Source organism: Haemaphysalis longicornis, unplaced genomic scaffold (assembly GCF_048455015.1).
Source record: "Haemaphysalis longicornis isolate Haplotype H1 unplaced genomic scaffold, Haemaphysalis longicornis Haplotype H1 scaffold_3, whole genome shotgun sequence".
NCBI classification, from domain to species: domain Eukaryota; kingdom Metazoa; phylum Arthropoda; class Arachnida; order Ixodida; family Ixodidae; genus Haemaphysalis; species Haemaphysalis longicornis.
This window is the reverse complement of record NW_027526335.1, coordinates 235,063,339-235,078,718: the sequence shown is the minus strand read 5'-3', so window position 1 is coordinate 235,078,718 and position 15,380 is coordinate 235,063,339. Positions and strand designations below refer to the sequence as shown.

At 53.2% G+C, this 15,380-nt stretch overlaps 1 protein-coding gene across 2 annotated transcripts in view; it reads right to left on the bottom strand.

The window, feature by feature from the left end:
• LOC144176064 (WD repeat and HMG-box DNA-binding protein 1-like) overlaps nucleotides 1-15,380 on the bottom strand; it is a 387,207-nt gene that overhangs the window by 334,755 nt on the left and 37,072 nt on the right. For both annotated transcript variants that reach the window (XM_077705189.1, XM_077705190.1), the window contains exon 2: nucleotides 2,193-2,271. In XM_077705189.1, coding sequence (XP_077561315.1) covers nucleotides 2,193-2,258 — 66 coding nt within the window. In that variant the 5' untranslated portion in view covers nucleotides 2,259-2,271. The remainder of the gene's footprint in view (nucleotides 1-2,192; nucleotides 2,272-15,380) is intronic.

The following is a 15,380-nucleotide window of genomic DNA, read 5'->3' as shown; positions in this document are numbered from 1 at the left end:
CCCTTTAGCAGCCTTACCTGTGCTTCGCAGGAGCGGCGTCAGTTTATTTCCGCGTAACCGAGTGAACGAATGCAGCAGCGACGAAAGAAAGAAAACAGAGAAGAGCGTCTAGCGAAGGGTGCAGTGAAGTACAACATGTGCGGCTACGGGGTCATCTCTCTCACTGCTCTTCCCTCACACGTTTCATGTGTCACCACCAAGGAGCGCCCTCCCCCTGACACTTTCCCCAGGCGCTGTTTCACTCTCCGCTATTCCAAACCACGTGACGTTTGCGCGGGAGGTTCAAGCACGATTTGCAACATGTTCGCTGCTCCCTTGTGCGCAGCTAATCCGAACCACGTGACATTTACGCAGGAGGTTTCAACACGATTTGTAACATGCTCGCCGGCGGCAGCGGCGCACTGCGAGCTAGCAGCAGAGTAGCGCACGCCGCCGTACATTCGCTGATCACGCGAACACTTCCTGAGACGCAGCAGAAATGCGCCGTGACCGATGAGACTGCCACTCGCGCTGCGCACAAATTTCTGGTTAGGGAGCACAGTAATCGTCTGTGCATTTTTTTTTATGCCGATCCGTGCCTCTGTGCATTTTTACGCAATAATCTGATAACCGCATACCACCGTTAGCTGCCGAGTGCGCAACTTGCCGAAGGGGCATCGGTGGAGGCGAGGGGAAAATATGTGTGAAAAAGGTGTCAGAGGTGGTGAGGAGGAGCCCCGGAGCGCCGCTGAGTAAATCGATAACACCGGAATGAAAACGGAGGGGGGGGGTTAGACATATACTGCTTTGCAGTAAAACTGCACTCTAAATCAAGGATTCAGCTAGTGTATGCGATTTTGTATTTTATTGTGACACACTCAAAAAGTGGTGCGCACAAACATCCAAAGTAAATCGAGCGCAAGGAAACAGCAGGGAGACCGAGCCTGAGTGAAGCAGGCGACCAATGCAAGAATACCCAAGCCGACGTCACAGTATGGTCCCTAGAAATAGTCACAGAGACGCCCTTTGCAGCGCCCCCCGTGGTCACACTCACCGCCAATGGCTGAAACCGACATGTGGAACCGTTTGCCGCTGCCTCGCGGACGATTCACCAGCTGGTCTCAAGCGTCAGCTCCCGAAAGGCAGCCATATAATGCAACAATGGGGCTCCCGCAGACCTCCCCCCCCCCCCTCTTCCCCCTTCCCCGAAGCAGTCCGGCATTCAATTTTCCTATGTATAGCTTCAGGGAGTCCTCGGACAACCCGCGGACTATCCGCGGTGAGTCCTAGGCGGTAAATCGAACAGTTCTAATGTAAACCGCGTAGCATGGCCTACGTCATAAGGCGAGACTCGGAGTGCGCGACGAAGCAGGAGAGCGCAGCGAAGAGACTGCTGCCATGAAACAGCTTTCATCCCCACGATACGGAAGGCAGAGCGACCGGCGGCTGCAGCGAGGCAGCTTACACCCCGAAGTCATCCCCGGCGGCGCAGCCGGAAAAGCTAGAAGCCGGTAGCAGAGGCGACGTAACTCGGCGACTGTTCTGTATATGTTTATGCTTCCCAAAAATCGCCTTGGTGCCCCGACAAGAGAAGGCGGGAAGTTCTTGCTGATGTCGGCCTTGTGGAGTCATCACGTAGCCGCCGTGTCAAATTCGCAGCGGCCCGTGCGCGCGATAAACAAAGTCTTGCCTACAAGTTGCCCGTGACCGGTCAAATGGAGATCGTATTGATGACGCGATTATCGTTGCATTAACGCGACGTGTTAAATAAGTCTGCTATGCACGATGAACGAAACAGGGTCCTACAACGCTACATTTACTTACGTTATTTTCTTGTCCAACTTGGACACAATACCCTTGACCATCGCTCACTGCGATTCTTGATAAGGAGGCCAGACTGGCTACATTCATCTCGCGTACTTTTCTGCCACCTCTTGATGGCAGCCTTCGGGGAAAATTCAAGACGCGATGAAAGCGGGCTCCAATGCCAGGAAATAGCATTTCTGGTCAAGACACCTGTCCCCCCAGGATGCCTGACAAAGACGGCGTGCAGGAGGGCGTTTTGGAAATTTAAACAGCCAAATAGATGTCCCGTGTTGCGTAACTATGCCATCCTAGTTTTACATTTTCTACAATAGTACTATCCCCTGGAGGTGGCAACCAAGCCTTGCGGCCAGAACCTTCCTCATAAAGCTCCAAGAGGGGTGACTCACCAGGACGTCGCCCTCCCGTTGCCCAGGCTCGCCATCAGGAGTGCTCCGCTCCGCATTCCCCGCCATCGCGGCTGGTAGCCTGCGTAAGGACAGTACGGACACGTGCACAAATACATCAATGTTTCAAAAATAAATGAAGGATACCCCTCTCAGGGTGAAGGTGCGCAAGTAAGATTGCACAAGACATCCAACATGGGTGTGCATGCGCATTTCTTGCTCTTTCTCGTGTTTATGCAAGGCATGCGGGAGCCAGACAATGGGCCAAATGTGAGGCCCGTTTCCTCCTAACGTATCTACTGAGCGAGAAAAAATGCGCACGTTCGAATGCCGTGACGATTCCGCCGGCTGCTGTGTTTCCCAACATTGTGGCCTTGCACACGGGAAAGTGTGAGAGCTGTGCCAAAGCTTACCTTAAACCAGAAACGACAACGGAATGACATTAGGCGCCAAACAAAGTTTGCGCTCTACAGTGAACAAAAACTCGTAGATTTGTACCAGACGCTAGACTGTTCCTCACTTTAAGCCCTACCCTTTCCGAATGTCTCTACCTGGAACAGTGACTCATTTGTAAGCGGTAGGTAAAGCCAGTACGGTACAGAGGGCAACATACTTGTGTATACACGCCGTCCGTGTTTCTAGGCTTTCGTACCTCCTCTGTGCGGCATTTGAAAAAACCTACTGTATCATTCTGAAGGCCCCATTATTTCTAAACATTTTAAAAGCGATGCTGTTGAGGCTGATGGTTGGGCCGGCGAACTGGTCTGGAAAACCTCGCCGACTGATTACGTCATCATGCAGCTTTAGCCTCGCAGAGCTCAGGCAGAGCTCGTGTCGCCACCTGTCGGAGGCGCGATAAAACTGGTACAAGCATAGCTTTGGAAACACGTAGCGGGGTGGCTTGGTCTATCCCTTGTTACCACGAGCGGTGCAGTTTTGAGTATGCAAAGAATTAATGCCAAGAAAAACAAGTCAAAAGGCTGACAGGCGATAACCTTAACCAACTTCTTAATGAGCGGTCCACACGCCAGACCACCCTAGCCGGACTGTGGCTTCCGATCGAGTTAAACATTTTGAACGCTGTGCCCTCCGCTACTCTTAGAGTTTCACCGCAAAGCCGGTGGGCACGTGTACATTACAAATTAATGACCGAGTGCTCATTGCTGCTTGAGGGACTAATGACTACACCATGCAAAAAACTTGACCGAGTCTCCAGGCATTAACTTAGCCGAACCTAGAAAGAGCTAGGTAGGGCCTTCGCTGTTTGCGCAGTCTTCGCCCCAATAGTGTGAAGCTGCCCCAATTTTTAGCATCGAAGGTCTTTAGGAAATGGTTACTTTGGGTGTCCGCAGGTAAAAATAGCAACAAAATTCCGAGCGCACGTGCTGGGCGTGTGCCTCGCGGCGACCGCTCAGCGTCCCCGCCACACGGTTGCCAAGCCAAGCATACCCACTTAGAAAGATTGGCCAAGATCCCGGTGACCGGCCACCAGTTAAGAAGAACAAGAAAAGGCCGATCGCTGTTGTGTGCCAGCTTCGCAGCGACCGTCCCCGGCACCACGAGAGACCGGACCCGCAGAAAGAGCCGATGTGCACGACCGTTAGCACAGCCGAAAAAGTCCCACCCTTTATTGGGTGCAGATTACAAGATAACAAGTGGTGCCACGCACTAGTGGCAGCCTAACTAAATGGGCTGAAAGGTGCCGACCTCCAGAGTTTTTACTTGCAAGGCCGATGGCGTCTGAGGCGGAAAAGGTGGAGAGGGTGACGAGACAGGCCACCCAACTTTTGCAGCGTACCTTCGAGGCAGTCAGTTTGCCACCCTCAATGAACTGTCCAGGGAAGCAAAACGCATTCAAGGTGATATCCTTGCTGCTCGCAGCTATCGCCCGCCTCCCCCAGCCCACGCCACGCTGAAGCCAAGGTGCGCATGGCAGGGTGCGTCCCCACCGCCCATGCCGCGCTCCGCGGCAACAGCAGTGTACGCGGAGAGCACGGAAATAGAGCCGCGTGATGTGTCGGAGTGCGCGCTCGACCCGTACGCGTGCGCCATGCGGGCGCGTTCTAACGCCCAGCAAGGCAAGCCGCGGCACGGCTACGGCCGGGGACGAACCGCGCGCGAGGAACCCAACAGCTACGCCCGTGTGGAAAGCTCGAGGGGACCGAACGCGCAGCGCGACGGTCAGGGAGCAGTAGCGCTCTCGGAACCCAACCGCTACGCCCGTGTGGCAAGCCAAGGGAACCCGCCAGCGCTACGCGAACAGCGGCCTCAGGCTGCGCAGTCGCACCGCGGCATCGTCTGCTGCAAGTGCCGCGCAATGGGCCACTTTGCCTGCGCGTACACCGCTCCCAAAGCACCAGCGCCTTTTACTGCCCTTATGATTCATGGTCAAACGTTTGCGGCGTTGTTGCACAGCGGATCCGTCTGCTACGGTGTTAGGCGATGATATCCTTGCCAGTTTGCACCGTAGAGCTTCGGTTGCAAGCTTGTGACATCACTTTCCACCTCCCGAGCGGGAAAGCCAGCTCGGGCGGCTCGGCGAGGCTGCTGGTCCGATGGGAGAAACGAGTGCCGCGCCACAGATTCGTACACCTCCAGGGCCTGACAGTGCCTGTAATCCTCGGCCGTGATTTTCTGGCTCGTACAGACATTGCGATTGACATTGCTAACGGACGGTATAGGGAAGGCGTTCATGCAGCCCTGCTACGGACAAATAGGCAGAAAGGTACACCTACATGTAATTTGTATGCACCGTTTTAACGTTTTTCATGTATATACGTCTTTTGGTTCAAATAGTATCCAGCTGATAGTCAGCGCTCGCCTGGGCGAGCCGTCGGGCGCCTGGCGCGCTGGGCTCTGAAGCTGCAGCGCTAGGACTTTACTGTGCGCTACCGGAAGGGAAGCACGAACGTGGTGGCGGACGCTCTGCCATGAGCCCCCGTTTCTGCTCCACATACTTCTGAAGCAACGCACGCGTGAGAGCACGGAGCTTTTGGCGCCGACCGCTCACACAAAACAAGCCCCGAAGGGACGGCTGCTGTTTTGCAGCAAAACCCGGGCGATTCCGCATACCTGGTAGCACCTGTCTAATTCATCCGGTGTTGCGTTCAGCAGAGAAGAGCCCCTCGAAGCTCAGCAAAACGATCCCATTTTCTAGATCGATCATTGACGGGTTCAGGGAAGAGCCGTGCTCTGAGATAGAGCAAGGTGGCGCGGCCACCGGGCATCCAGTAATAGCTGGTATTGCTGTCGCCGCCGAGCACAACGCAGCTGCTACTGCTGCTGGGGCGTGGGATACGTATCTGCTTCATGCGGAGAGACTCCTGCGGCGATACATCCCATCGGAGGTGGCCCCTGACCCCTTCAAGGTGGTTATCCCGCGCAGTCTGCGAAGAGAGACTTTGAGCTATTTCCATGACCCGCGGGTGGCCGGTCATGCATGTGACCCCAAGTTGTGTAACTCCGTCACCTGGCCAGGCAGCAAACGGGACGCTCTCCACTTTGCCCGCTCATGCCGCGCGTGCCAAAGCGTGAAGCCCAGGGGTGGCAAAGCCCCAGGCCTCATGCAGTCGATCAGCCAGCAACCCTGGCAGACCGCGGCCTGTGACGTGATGGGCCCCTTTCCTAGGTCCAGCAGAGGTCATATGTATCTCTTAGCCGTCACAAACCGCTTCACGAAATGGGGCGAGATGTTTCCCCAGCGTAAACTAACGGCACGCGCAATATGGGACAAAGTTTCGGAAGTATACACTTGGTTTGGCTACCCCGCCTAGTTGATAACTGACAACGCGTGCTATTTCACGGCTACGGTGTTCGTCGAAGCCTGTGCGGCCCTGGGCATTAAGCACCGAAAGAGGACGACGTATCACTTACAAGCCGAGCGGTTGGATCGGAACGTGAAGCACATGCTAGCGGCGTTTGCCGAAAAGCATCGGGACTGGGGTGCCTATCTGCCCGAGCTGAGCTTCGCTTTGCGTACAACCGTTAACCGCTCGACTGGGTTCACGCCCGCATTTCTCACTTTCGGGAGAGAGCTGCACAACCCACTGGAAATCGTTCTGCGGGCTGGTGGTTGTGGGGGGGGGGGGGGGGGGGGGCTGAGTGAGTACGCGGTGCAACTGCGCTCTAGGCGAGCAGGCGATTTCGTTAGCCCGCAGAAACCTAGGCAAAGCGCGCGCTGGACAGAAGGCCCAGTACGACGAGGCACACAGGGAGTTCCGCTACAAAGCGGGTGACCTAGTCCTCGGACGCAACCACGTCGTGAGCGACGCAACCAAGGGCATCTCTGCTTCCCTATCGGCCAAGTGGTCGGGCCCGTACCGTGTCGGGGACGCGTTCACCCCGCTCGTGTATAAGCTGGTATATCCGAAAGGGAAACCAGTTGGCGTTCCAGTCAACGTCGCAGATCTGAAACATTTCGTTGCGCGCAGCGACAATTGGGATGATGAGGAGGCAGCTCTCAGTCTGCGAAAGCAGCCAGTGTGGAGTGGCAGCCCAACGGCCTAACATCCATCGCTACCGGTTGTACAATCGCGCGTAATCACTTCCGCAGCCCCTCCGAGGTAAACAGAGCGCTATGTATCTGGTTATCACGAGATTTAGCGTGGGTGGTAGTTTTCACTTGCATCTCGTGCGGTGCGGCGGAGGACCCCTGTTCCTCCATATGCCTTCCGAAGCGAGAACGCAGCGTTGGGGGAAAGGGCCCGGAGGAGGGTGTGGCCTATCTAGCACTCTCACCAGGTTACGTAGCCCTCCTCTTACCGCACCCACGAAGCGAAACCTCTGGTTTGTTTCCTCGCGACGATAACCCTGGATGTAGGGTAATACCGGTGGCCTCCTAGTGTTCCGGTCACACGAAACCAGGGATTTATAGACATCCCCCCTACACCCCCCCAAGAGGATTTCTACACCCCCCCCAAAAAAGATTCCACATGGCCACCAGGTGGCCAAGTACTGTGGGCGTGTTCCATTAGGGCTCCGCATTTTCATCTCTCTGTTGGCGTAATAACCATAATTTCGCACAACCCCTCTTGAACATCGGATCCACAAAGGTCAACGACGCAGGTGGACGCCAACTTCAGGGAGATCGGACCACCGGTTCGATTTTTGCGGCCATCCTTCGACCCGGAGTGGCCTGGGCCTCGCTAAGCCTTGCGAGGGCTTCGGCGCTACACAGCCACCTCTGACGAGGAGACGGCCCCGGTACACCGGCCCCGGTATACAGCGACACAGGGGAAGCGTGCTGCCTCCGACCATCGCATCGCCGACATGGAGATCGAAGTCAATGGTGAGTCAATTTCACCAGAAGAATTCGAAAGCGACGCGGGATGGCTCTCCAGCCACCGCCAGCGCAACAGCCGAGCGATCAGCAAGCTATGCCTAACGACAGAACAACCAGCTCGCGACGGCAGGAGGTCATCGACACCCGCCACGAAACTCTCCACGAAGCGCTCGCGCAACTCGCAGCCGCCACGTGCTCCGCAGCTACCGAAAGAAGATCTTAAGATCATTCTGAGGCCACGAGACGGGCTGAACGTTAAAAAGCTGAGCGACGCTCAGATCAGAGACGCAGTTTTCGCCGCGGCAAGCGTTACACGAGATGAAGCGGAAGAAGACATTCCTCGATCGAACCCTACGAAGAACATCGTCATAATCAGCACGCCGACCACGGCGAATGCCGAGAAGTACAACAGCATCAGAAAACTGCGAGTAGGCGATGCTGTCTACGAAACCGTCGCATACGCAGCTGCACCAGAAGATACGGTCAAAGGGGTCATTCACCGCATCCCTTCATACGACACGGCGGAGGACATCACTCGAAGTCTGGTGTATAAGAAAAACCCCAGGATATTACAAGCCAGAAGAATGGGCAATACCAACTCGGTCGTCATAATATTCGAAGGGAAACGGGTTCCCGACTTCGTCTACTACAGAGGAGCGGAGTACAGGTGTCTACTCCACAAGAAGAAACACGAAGTGTGCGACTCGTGCGGCAAACTGGGTCACCGATCCGATGTGTGTCCAGCACCAGAAGACAAAATCTGCAAGGGATGTGACGAGCGCAACCCTGGCGAGGACCACCCGTGCGACCCGAAATGTGCCTTGTGCGGTAAAGACCACTCAACCGACGACAAGACCTGCCGACAACGCTTCAGAACGCCTTCCCTTCTCAAGCAAAGGCAGTGGGAAAAGCTAAAAAGACAACAACGAGAGCAGCAAGAGCAAAGTCCACGCAATAATCACCAAAGATCTTCTAGTCTCCACCAGGAAGACGACGGCACAGGGAAAAGGCGCACGGGAATTCTCCGCACCACGGAAGATTACCGATACCGATCTGAAAGTACACAAGGCCACTTGAAGGACTCAGAGGAGGATGGCAAGAGGAGTCGCTCCAGTTCCTTTCCTCGCCTGCCCAACAAGAGTGACGGACCGCATGCACCGTCAACAGGAGGACGACACCACTCCCGGTCCAGGTCTCGGCGGCAACCTGCAGGTGGCGGGGAAAGACGAGAGTCCGGCTCCAGATCCCGAAGCTCCCGAGGGAACGGAGACAACGCAGCCACGTCGCCCACGGCAGGGTCTCGAGGCGAAGTCAATGGCAATACGGTGAGCTGTGCAGAGACGGTCTCCCGTTCGAAAGCTCCGTTAAGTGTAAAAAGCGATGGTCAGGGACCCGCCAGAGGTCAAGACAAAACAGAACAAGAACTTACGCGAATACGACCGATGTTAGAACAGGTTACGCGCGATAATATAGCCTTGAAGGAGGAAATAGCCCGCTTAAAGCATACCCACGCTGACAAAGCGGTTGAACAAATACAGCTGGAACAAGCGTCCACTAGCGAGCTAAAAAATCAGGTATAAATGGATACGACCACTGAACTAGAGAGAACAAACCCCCCGCCATTAAAGAAAAAAAAGTAGCAGAACGAGCAGCTTCGAGCTACCCCAGCCAAACAATCCCCATTAGAGGAATTAGAAAGCAGAATAGAAAATAAAATAGACAGTACATTGGAGGCATTCGGCAAGAAATTCGAAAACATGTTCTCGACGTTCGCCCAAGACATTAACAACCAAATAGCAGGTTTGCACGCCAGAATCACGGCCTTAGAAATGGGGCCACTGCACCCGCCGCCTCAAGCTATCACGAGCGTGGGGCCTATTAAAGTGGCGAAACCCTACGCCCGACCCACGACGTTTGACAGCCCCAAAACCAGCAGATCAGACACTCCCAACCGGAATGGGTTGGAGTAGCAGCGATGATAAATACGTGGTGTGGCAGTGGAATTGCCGGGGGTTTCGCCGCAAGAGGGGAAACCTGCAACAATTCCTGAACACCAAGAAAAACAGAGAAGCACCGGACGTGTTTGCATTACAGTAAGCGGGATGCCGAGCAAAATTATCCGGCTACAAATCGTTTTACGGCAGCACCATGGGGGAGGGCCGCCTGTTTGCACGATGATTAAGAGAAACCTACCGGCAATCAGGCACGATACTGGAGTGACGACCGTAGACCTCGTCCTTATCGAAATTTTTTCGACTAAAAAGAGGGGAGAGGGTAGTCTTTTTGTGCTTAACGTGTATAGCAGCCCAAAAAAGAAACATAGATTCGCCAGACTTTTCCGTCAAGCATTAGACATCGCCAAAAAGCACGCGCTAATTATAGTTGGCGATTTTAACGCGCCCCACGCGGCGTGGGGTTACGCGAAGGAAATACCGAAGGGCAGACAATTATGGATCGATGCGCAACAAGAACGTTTGACCCTTATTACAGACCCTGCCTTTCCCACGCGCATTGGCAACAGCGTCAGCGCAGCAGATACCACGCCGGACCTGACGTTTTTGAAAAACGTGCCCGTTGCGCACTGGAACAATACGCAGGAAAGTATGGGCAGCGACCACTACATCGTTTCTACGAACCTAAATGCGGGACCGTCCAAACCTGCGGGAAACAAAATAAGAATAACGAAATGGGATGCGTTTCGGGCCCTTCGACACACCGAACTAGGAACGGGGGACGATGAAAGGGAAATTGCTGACATAGACGAATGGACGGCACTACTCCGGGAACACGTAGAACGCTCCACGGAGATCGTTCCGGAGGAAGCCGAACTTCAATGTGCAGATGCCAAGCTCCTACACATGTGGGAAGCCAAATCCAGCCTACAGAAACGTTTGAATAAGCAGAAATACAACAGGTCCCTAAGGAGGCGAATCGCGCGACTGGATAGAGACATCGAAGACTATGCGAATCAGCTCTCGCATCAGCACTGGAATGAGGCCTGCGAGCGTATGAACCTTCAAATGGGGTTGCCGCAAACTTGGAACATCTTACGCAGCCTCATTGACCCAGACAAGAGTAAAACAACACAACGACAAAACATGGGCGGGCTAGTGCACGAGCACAAAGGTACGGAGGCCGAAATTATTACGGAGATCAAAGACAGGTACGTTGGGACGAACCCTAAGATTCAACTCAAAGACTACGCGGGAATTGGCAACCCAAAATTAGACCGCCCCATCACCATGTTCGAGGTTCGCGCTGCAATACACGACTTACGCACTAAATCCGCACCTGGTCCGGACGGCGTAACGAATAAAATGATTCGAAATCTAGACGACGCATCTATCGAGTAGTAGTAGAGGCACTAACCAAATTCATGAACGGTTGTTGCGAGACTGGCCACATACCACACCAATGGAAAACGGCTAAAATAGTCATGATACCGAAGCCTGGGAAAAAGCTACACCTCGAAAACCTCAGGCCTATATCTCTAACTTCTTGTTTGGGTAAGCTTCTCGAGCATGTGGTGTTAAACAGAATAAATGTCTACATGGAGGAAAACGACCTGTACCCCCACACCATGATAGGTTTCCGTGCGAAATTATCGACCCAGGACGTCATGTTACGAATTAAACATCAGATAATCGACGGCGAAGGCTGCTCCCCGCTTGACACCACGGCGATTCTCGGCCTTGATCTCACCAATGCGTTCGACAACGTCCGTCACGAGGCGATTCTCGAGGGCCTCGAGAGACTGGGGACCAGAAAACGAGTTTACAATTACATTAGAAATTTTCTTTCCGACAGAACGGCATCCCTAGTAATTGGAAACATCGAATCAAGCCAATTTGAGATGGGAAACCGTGGGACGCCACAAGGCTCGGTACTTTCACCGTTTCTATTTAACGCCGCTATGATGGGGCTACCCGACAAACTAAACAATATAGCCACTCTAAATCACAGCCTCTACGCCGACGATGTGACCCTCTTGGTCGCCGGTGGCAACAACGGACATGTGCAAGGCACGTTACAGAGCGGAATAGATGCGATAATCGATTACGTCCGCCCTAGAGGCCTCGAGTGCTCTCCCCAAAAATCCGAACTCTTGATATACAGACCCACTAGCAGAGGACGCAAACGGGACCCTGCCACACCGAACATCGAGCTCTACGCGGGCAGCCAACTCATTCCCACAGTGGCCAGTATCCGAGTGCTTGACCTAAAAATTCAAGCTAATGGCCACAATAAGGAAACCATTAAACAATTAGAGAAAAGCACGCAACTAACTATGCGATTGATTTCACGGGTGGCAAACAGACACAGAGGCATGAAAGAAGAAAGCCTAATGCGACTCATTCAGTCCTTCGTGATAAGCAAAATTACGTATGTGACTCCCTTTCTCAATTTCAAAGTGGACGAGAAAATAAAAATCAACGGTCTAATCAAAAAGTCGTTCAAACAAGCGATCGGCCTTTCTTTCAGCACTGCAAATGATCGTTTTGAAGCGTTGGGCATTCACAACACGCTCGACGAATTGGTGGAAACCCAGAGAACGGCCCATTACGAAAGACTATCCCAGAGCCAAACCGGAAGACACATTCTTCGTTCGTCAGGAATAGCATACGAAACACAGGCGGGCCCGAAAGAGGAGATCCCCCCTGAATGGCGGGCGCACCCCTACATTCCCCCACTACCAAAAAACATGAATCCTATCCGCAACGTCGAGCGCAGGCGGGAACGAGCACGCGCGCTAGACAAACGATTTGAGCGATCTTAGGACGTGGTCTACGTTGACGCAGCCGAATATCGTGCCCGCAACGCCATGACGGTAGCGATAGTCGATTATCAGGGACAATTACTCACGGCCGCATCGCTCGCTACGGTGCGACCTACGGAAGGTGAGGAGGTGGCCATTGCCATGGCCATATCCAACACCAGCGCAAAAATAATTGTTAGCGATTCGAAATCGGCCGTCAGAAACTTTGCAAAAGGTAGGGTATCACCTCGATCCACGAGCGTACTCGCGAAAGCGAAAAACGTAAGAAAAATTCAAATAACTTGGACGCCAGCACACTCGGGTCTGACAGGAAACGAGAGGGCCCACGACGCCGCCCGAGGTTTAATCGGCCAGGCAGACGTCGACCCCACCTCACCCCAACTCGTTAGATCGGAAAGGGATCGCATGGTGTCGTACAGAGAAATCATAGATCATTACAGATTGGCAAGACGGAAGTATCCCGCCGCGCACCGCAGCCTCACTAAACGGGACTCGGTATGGTGGAGGCAGTTACAAACGAACACGTTTCGAAACCCGGTTGCGCTCAGTCGCTGCTATCCCGAAATATACTCAGGAGATTGTAAGATATGCGCGGGTCGGGCGGACCTCTACCACATGTTATGGTCGTGCCCCGCGAGACAGAATCAAAATGCTGCAGCAAAGGCTAGAAGCGAATCGCTTACTGTAACGAACATGGAGCAATGGGAGACCGCTTTGCTCAGCCCCGATCCGGAAGTGCAACTTCGGGTCGTCCGGATGGCCGAGGCCGCCGCCAGAGTCCAAGGGCTTCTGGCTGACGACTGAGGAAGTGGGGAGGAAGACGAGTGGAAGACACCACCTTCTCATTCGTCCCTTTCCTTTTTAATCCCATCACGGGCAAAATAAAAGTTTCTACTACTACTACTACATGAGCACCCCGCCCCCATGCCCTCTGTCTAGACAGAGGAAAGGGGAGGGCAGAGTTCGCTTTTTTGAAAAGGTGAAGGAGACCTAGTTTAACTATGCAATGGCTCTTCGAGTTTTATTTCGACCCCCTATATTTCCGTAGTTTTGTACTAGCCATATGAATGAAGAAGGTTAAAGGCAAAACACGACAGTTTTATGCATTTCTCCTTGGACTGCATGTGAGAGTGCTTGGCAGCTAAACGCCTACTTCCTTTAGTGGTGACTAGCCTTTTAAAGGCTGCAAATTAAGGTCAAGAAATGGCTGCGGCTTTGCTTGGCTAGGCCCGGTTATGCTGACATAACCAGCTCGGTAGAGTCGGCACAGATGGACCAGCGCCATCACTCCTTCCTTCCATCGCAGAACGGCTGAACTGAAGCACGGGCCCTGCCGCAGTGAGAAACTGCGAGGTGGCAGAAAGAGTGGCGCCGTCTCTTATAACGCACGTTCTTGCAACGTTATAGAGGACCATGAAGGACAGCTCCACGCAAGAGATTGCGTCTTCAGAATGGCACTCGTGCCGGCGCGAACAAAAGTCAAATAATAGATTTAGATAACTGATGCAAGCCTTCTTTGCGTGATTAAGTAGTGCTGAGAAATAAGCAACTAAAAATACAGATAACTGTGTTTTTGTGGGCTTGCAACTCAAGCTCGTTGTGCTTAAAATAAAAAAATGCGTTGTTTTGGAGGTGATATCACCACAGGTCAAAAATGCAGGAAAAACAGCGTGGGTCGGAGGCAACCACTATAAGCGGTGAGGGTGCTGCACTATCTCTTAATGGCTCCTCTAACGGCGACGCAGCCGCTGAAATGGCCACATTGGGCCCGTACTTTTCTCCGAATTCGCTCAAGTGAGCTCGAGTCATTTGAATAGGTCGTTTAACAGGTGAGCTCAAGTCATTCAACATTATCCAGTTTCACTGTCTGAAGCCAGACAAACCACATAATTACGCCATTTTGTTGCATAAATGTTATTACATGGTAAAATGCCGTGCGAGGTTTTATGAAGCTTAATGGGGATTTCAAAGTGCTTGTTCTTTCTTGACAGCGCCGAGCCAGTGTACTTGCTGACAGTTCTTCTGGAGGAGCCGATAATACCCACTCAATTTTCCAGCATGGTGGCTGATAGCCTAACAGGTCACATAGCTGGTTGTAGCAGCTAATCGCAGCTAATCGATAACTCATAGTGTCGCTAGGGCTAGGTCAGTGGGTGTCAATTAAAAACTTTATTTCGATTAGTCGGCTTCCTTTTATTGATGAGTCACCCATTAATCGGGTGTGTTCATTTCGAGGCATAGGGCCTGAAAGGATTAAGGATTAAGTTTCTCTTTGATTTTTGTTTTCATTGTCATGCTGTCGATACTTCTGAATACAGATCATTTTAGACTATCAATAATAATTCATCCAGTTGCGGAGGCAAACAAGCTTGTTGACATTTTCCGGCCGCAAAGAGGTTCTTTGCTTGTTATAGCTACCCTTGGAAGTACTTTCACTCCTGAGTCAGCGCTGTATTTGTGTATTTCTTATTCTCAGTGTGTTTGCGTCTTTCGCGCTGTTTTCCCGCTGTTGCGACCGGGCGGGGGCACCCGATCCGATCTCCGTGGCCTCCGACATACGAGTGGTAGCGTGTATGATGCGAGCGGCCAGCCGCTGTTGCAGCCGTGAAGAAGTCCAGAAGTCGTAGGCTAACGTAACTGTTTACTTCATAGCGAGAGGTGAGCCGAAGCCAAAGAACAATGCCCCGACGGGCGAGGTTACAATACAGGACTCGAGCAGAGCGACAACATCGATTCGCTGCTCTAACAGGAATGGTTTACAACGCTTGCGGGGGTCTATTTATACCCAAAAGCGGTAACGGTCAAAACGCAACAAGCGGCAACACGCCACGAACGTCACAGACACACACAACGCTCTTTCCAGTGTTCGTTAGTCGTCGGTAGCCTCCGCGCACGTTGAGTGCGAGAGAGGGGAGAGAGGAGGACTCCGTTGCGATCGACGGGGCCTCTGTGTCCTTGAAGAGCGTGGAGACGAGCCTCGCCGCCAGCCGCCGAAGTTTTGAAATGCGCCGAGAGCAAAGCGTCTGACGCGGCTTGTCGCAACTTGTCACTGACATGGTGGCGCCTGACGGCAGAGAGGCGCACGAGTGGCTTCGCCGCACAGCCGAGGAGTGATGCGGGGAAGTACTGCGGC